At 40.3% G+C, this 6,000-nt stretch overlaps 1 protein-coding gene across 5 annotated transcripts in view; it reads right to left on the minus strand.

The window, feature by feature from the left end:
- Positions 1-6,000, minus strand: part of LOC108240671 (signal-induced proliferation-associated 1-like protein 2) — a 101,990-nt gene that overhangs the window by 17,190 nt on the left and 78,800 nt on the right. For 4 of the 5 annotated variants that reach the window (XM_017424327.3, XM_037973488.1, XM_037973489.1 and 1 more), the window contains one exon: positions 2,774-3,022. The exons of the other annotated variant lie outside the window; for it this stretch is intronic. In XM_017424327.3, coding sequence (XP_017279816.1) covers positions 2,774-3,022 — 249 coding nt within the window. The remainder of the gene's footprint in view (positions 1-2,773; positions 3,023-6,000) is intronic. 5 annotated transcript variants of the gene reach the window in all.

Below are 6,000 nucleotides of genomic sequence, written 5' to 3' on the forward strand. Positions count from 1 at the left end.
GACCCTACAGAACACTAAGTAGGTATAGAAAAAGGATAAATGGATGTATATAACTATGATGATGCATTTTGTTTGTGATTGCTAACACCTAAATTTAAAACAATCCTCCTCACAAACTGGTTTTATCGTCACCGAACTGTCCAGATGTTAGGCCAAAATAGATTAACAAACAAGAAAACAAAAGAAAAAAAAGCCCTGAAACAAACGCAAAAGAATGATGTTACTCAGAGCATCGCTGATCAGGAAAAGGTCCTACTAGGGGTGAGCTCTTGGTTTTCCTCTTTTATGATGGGTGGGATTTTATCAAGATTAAATACATTTTAAGTCTATATGTTCTGAGCAGGAGTTGGGTTGGGGAGGACTGCAGCAACAAAGTTCTTTAGAAGAAATGTCACAGCTATGCACAGTTGGTTGGCTCTTGAATGTGTAACATGTTGCCAGGAATAACACTTGACATGACATTTGAGTGGGGTGTTGGTCTAGGACAAAAAGGGAGGGGGAAGTGTGTGTGTGGGGGAGGCAGGCTGGGTCAGATTAGGGCCATGGGATTTGACTTTTACTGTGTACCTGGAGCGCTCAGACAGCATATTGAGAAGGAAGGCTAACAAGCTCTCCGCTCCTCTGAAACAAGAAGCAGAAACCAACAAAAAGAAAAGAAAAAAGCTCAGGGTTAGAAGCATCGTTACGCATCCGACATTAAACGCAGTGTTTGATGAAACAAGAAAACCTTTTCAAGAAGGGGGAAGAGAAACTTCATTATCTTAGAACAATAACTGTGAGTAATATTAGGCCATTTATCACAAGCCACGGTTATGTAAGGTGAAATAAAACGGTAGGAATATATAAACAAACAATGGGGAGGGTTAATGAAATTACAGAGCTTTTTCATAAGTCTGCAGACGATGACTTCAGTGCATGTGATCAATCACGCAGCAGATTTCCCAACCTCAATTGAATTACTTGGAAGCTAAAGCTGGGGGGGTTTCTTCCAGGGCAAATCTCACATGCTCTCATTCAAAACATGCCCAGAGCTCTCTCAAACGTCCTCAAACAAGCACATATATATACTTCTACACCTCTCTGCAGCGAGCCACTTAATTATCAGAGACACTGTCGGTCATCGGAGCTCAAACAACGTTTAAGGAGAAGAGATTTTCTCAACTTTGCTAAGTGACTGCATCCATCTCTCCTCCTGGGCGGCATTTCTACACCACGGATGGTGCGGCAGCGGTGGATCGTTGCTTTGCTCCCAGCAGAGGCGCTGATCTGTCAGGGGCTCAGCCTGGCGATCCACAGGGACCCGGCTTCAGATGAACGATCGATAACGATATGTGACATGTGTCAAGTGTATTATGTCAGCGGCTTCATTGAGCTTATTTATTTTGTGGTTGTCGGCTTCAATCAGGGCTGGTTTATAAAGTCTGGGTGGGCTAGACTGTAGGTCTGAGAGGAAACTGCTCTGCAGCAGGAGCACCGTTCACACCTGGTGTTATCATGCATCTTAGATGAAAATAAAATAAAATAATCACAGGTGGGAAATGTCAAACACTAAAGTCTACACCTGCCAACTGAACGGGAATATTAACAGAATATATTGAATTTCACTTTTAAGATAACTGTATTAATTGTAGTACAGACTGAAGTACAGATCAAGGCTTTTTTCACTGATCAGTATTGGATTAGTGGAGCTCTCAGCTCCCGATCAAACAGTCTTTGGTCTTATTTCACATCGGCTGCAACGCAGTACAGGAGCCATAATACGGCAACTGTTGGGATGTACAGGCCTGGAAGCCTGGTTTCTCTCTGCCATTTGCTGGTAAAAGGTTTCCTAACATGGCCGCCCAGCTACATGGAGACCACACATGACGTGACTGACATAAGATGTAAACACTGAAGCTCAAACTTGACTCAATATTATGAAAAAATAGACTAATTTACTGTTGCAGTCTGACTGAATTCTGAGTGTTTGGCTGCAGTTTGAAAGCCCAGTTTTTGAAAAATCACAGCCTACTTTTCTGAGCACGGTTTGCAGAACTGTATTCTAGGCCGTGCACATTATTTCGCTGCACACTTCTTCCCACATCATCGCCGACTCGGCCCGCTTAGTACCCACCTTGGCAGCAGCTGCCACGTTTATGGTTTAATTTACTGGAGTACACTTCTGAAAGTAAGACAGTGCAGGTCTCTTGAGATGGGTTTAGGACACTCGCAACGAATCTGAGACTATTTTGAGATTTTTAGAACTCAAGCAACAAGGCTGCTAGGAAATCGAGAACCCCTGTGAACGTCGTAAAACACTCTGGAGACTCCTCTGTAAATGCTGCTCGCCAACTAGTCTCCAACAGCCACAGCCCAGTGAGATACCACCTTTAGACTCATGTCGTTCACCGGCGACATCATGAACATGATCATTCAGTCTGGCTGAAGCAGTACAAGGAACTACGTCAAACTGGGGCTGTTATGAAACAAGTCTGCAACCATGAAAGTTGAAGCAAGCGTCAAACTGAAACTGAAACTCGATATCAGCTGTTCGATTGGGACTTCCCTACTAAAAACAAAACTTCAGATCTGTGCACTGTTGCATTAGTTTGCAAAGAAAAAAGTCAAGGTGCTACTGAGGTGGAGATTTGTGTCCTCTGGCCCACATATTTAAAAAGAATGAGAGTTGATAAAAGCATTAGTAGAAAAGGGAGTAAAGTAAGAATTACATAAGATATAAATTGACCAAACTGGGTTGTTTGAATGGTTTTCTCTCTCACACGCACTCACTCACCCACACTCTGAAATGTTGGGAGGTCCCTCAGTGCTGTGGCCATCATCGCCAACATCGACCGTCTTCACGCCCGCGGGGAATTTGCAACCGGACTGTGTTTGTGTCTGTCCACAGGCCTCTGAGCTGGGCCCGGGCCCCAGCTCCGGCCCTGAGCTGCTGGCCTGGGGGATGGTGTACACCTTGGAGGAGTCAGGGGACACGCAGTACCTGGCACCGCGGGCCAGGGGACTGCCAGAGTGGTGCGAGCCACTGATCAAACAGCAAAAAAACAAAGCATAATGTAACTCAAAAGTGACCAAAATAATAAATGGCAATTAAAAGCAGAGAGACGAATGTAAAAATAACATGATAATAGAAATGTAAACAACAGTCAGCAATAAAAAAGCAACACAAATGGATCAGATGCATGGAAATAACCTAAACAGAATGGTTCATGGAAGTCCAGAATTTGTATTTGCTTTGTTTGGATGACATAATCCCCTCTACATAAAAAAAACTAACTAGTTCCCCTTCAACCCACTCAGTGATGACTCAGTTCCAGTCCGTCATGTGAGCATTCCCGCTGAACTTTGTCCTTTCAATATTTTGTCAAATATCAAGTGACAAACCACATTTATGGGTCGGTGCGTTCAAACCACGGAGAGGCATTTCCCCCACGTTCTCTTAGTGCTGCGCAGAGTTTCTCAGACATCTGCTGCCATGACCCCCGCTGATTTATGCTTCTCCAAGCAGAACGAGTCAAAGAACTGCATGCCTCCATGTATGTAAGGAACTGGTTTTAATTTTCTTATCAGGCTGAACTCACCCTTGAAATTAGGACCAAATGGTTAAAAGGAATGATTCATTTGTTACCAAAACTAGTATAATTGCTGTTACAAATCACAAAATATATTTGAAGCATTTTAGACAACAGCTTTAGCAGCAACTACTGCTTTAAAAGAATCGCTGTTGTTGAAATAAAATATGCATAAAACAAACTCCCTTATCCCTTTATTCTGCTTTATTAGTTTCCTTTCTCAATAAGAAGGTGAACAATTTGAGTTTTTATATCTCATGGCTGCTAAAATACAGTAAATACATCATTTGCTTTCAAGAAGCCAGACCTTTTAATCTTTTAAAGTTAGTTCCTTTTTTTTTTTTTTACCTTTGGGACCTCGGCTGCTTTTTCAGTCGAATAACTAACAATTTCCAGAAAATGTTTTATATTTTTCTTTGTTGAGTCATTTAACTCTGACCTATGAATCATCCAGACAGAAAAAGGTTCCTAAAGTCAAGAAATGAAACCAGTGTTGTGTCGAGGCAGAACAGACAACTTAAAGAACCAGTCTTTAACTGAATTTGAGAAAAATACAAAACAGTATTTTAGCAAAAAGCTGATTTCCAAAGAGCTATTAGCTAAAACATTTTCTTTCAATCAGTTACTGGACTCACTAGGATTATGCTCCATTTTCCACACATTTTATATCTTTGTACATTTTAACAAATTTTAGTCTCATACTTTGCATGTTTTTGCTTATTTTACTTTTATCTTGTTATGTAAATGTTGCAATAAACCTGATTCTGATTCATTTGATGATCAGCTGAAGGACTATTTTTAGGTTCTGCGTCAGGTCTTTGCTGGTTTTTCAGCTGCTGTAGGAAGTTTTCTACATCTGGCACTTCTTTTGTCTTCCACTTGTCCACTTTTCTTTTTTAAACAATATATAATATGCTGTCATGGTCATAAAAAATAAGTAAGAAGCAGCCAAAGGCATGGATAACTTTTAGGTTTAAAAGATTACAAGAAAGTTTGATTGACTGGAAGAAAAACAAACATTTAGGATTAAAAACTGCAGATAAACTCAATAAAAAAAACAAAGATCAGAGCTGTAAAACTTCTAACATAAAACATCCTCTTCATCTGAGTTGGCTGGAAACTCATAAAAACTCACGTGATGCTTATATTCATGATATTTTGAGTCACAGCCTGCAAAATGTGCTCCCACTGCTCTAGTTTTTCTTCAGTTTGTATAAAAAACACATTAAAGGTGAGAAGCATTGAAGTAATCAAAGTGATGAATGATATCCTGAGGTGGACAGCACTGAAACCTCTCAAACAGATCGATGATTCAAACACATCGCAGTAACATAATCCTGTACGACACAAACAAATAGATACTCGGACTGAACGGAGTTCGTTTACACAGACGGGCCGCAGTCCGGTGAGGAAGACTCACAGCTTCAGCACCGCTGGATGAAGCTGGTGATGGATCAGCAGACAGTGAGCAGGAGCAGGTGAAAAGGTCAGTAAACAGGCTTCCATCCTCCGTGTGTGTGTGTGTGTGTTCAACAGGACGGATAATAGACTGTATAATTTGGCAGTAGTGGGGCGTTTGTGTACTCGTATTCCAGCGCAGTGGATTTTACTACGAGCCGTGTACCGTGACAAAAGGGTGTGAATTTCCACTTGCAGGCAAATGAGTTCAGTGACCCGACAAGAGTTAAGCCAAAGCAGAACAAAGTATTTCCTCAAAGAGATGACAGGAGTAAAAGAAAGCACCAAAACATTAAACAATAAAATGTATCAAATCCAGTGACACAAAAAACATTAAAGTCCGTCAGTAAAGTGTGCAGATTACCCTCTGACCTGACTTCTTTAAGTCTGCAAAACTATTAAGGAAGGATTAACGTTATTCCTCGTCTTCATTTTTCCAAAGAAGATTTGGAAAATGATTTTAAAAACACAAGCAGCTAAAAAACTAATATTCTTGAATGAATGTGAAAGCAACACCTCCTGTACCTTCTTGGTTCTGGAAGTCTGGAACAACAGTTTCCAAATAATTATTGTTTTTTAAATTTTATTTGTCAAAACAGCTGCACCTTGATCAAAAAGTGGGGTATTTGTAAATTACCAGTCCCATTAAAGTTTACATACTTAAAGCGACAGAAACAATACTAACCAATCCCTCCAGGATTTTGCAGGCGTTTTTTGTGATTGTTACGGCTAAAATGTCTGATTTTGCGGGGTATTTTCCTAAAAGTTGTGTTTTTTTTTTTTTTACTAAAATCAATAAACAATCATAACTTTTAATATCTAAACCAAAAATCCTTCCTAGTTTTGTAAGATAATTCCCAACAAACATTGACATTCTCAAAAGGTGCTTTATTTGAGAACTTTGATAGCTTCTAAACTGACATTCATGACCATTTCTGGATTGTCCCTGGTCTGCAGCTCTCCTCACATGTTT

Source organism: Kryptolebias marmoratus, linkage group LG22, assembly GCF_001649575.2.
Source record: "Kryptolebias marmoratus isolate JLee-2015 linkage group LG22, ASM164957v2, whole genome shotgun sequence".
Lineage (NCBI taxonomy): Eukaryota > Metazoa > Chordata > Actinopteri > Cyprinodontiformes > Rivulidae > Kryptolebias > Kryptolebias marmoratus.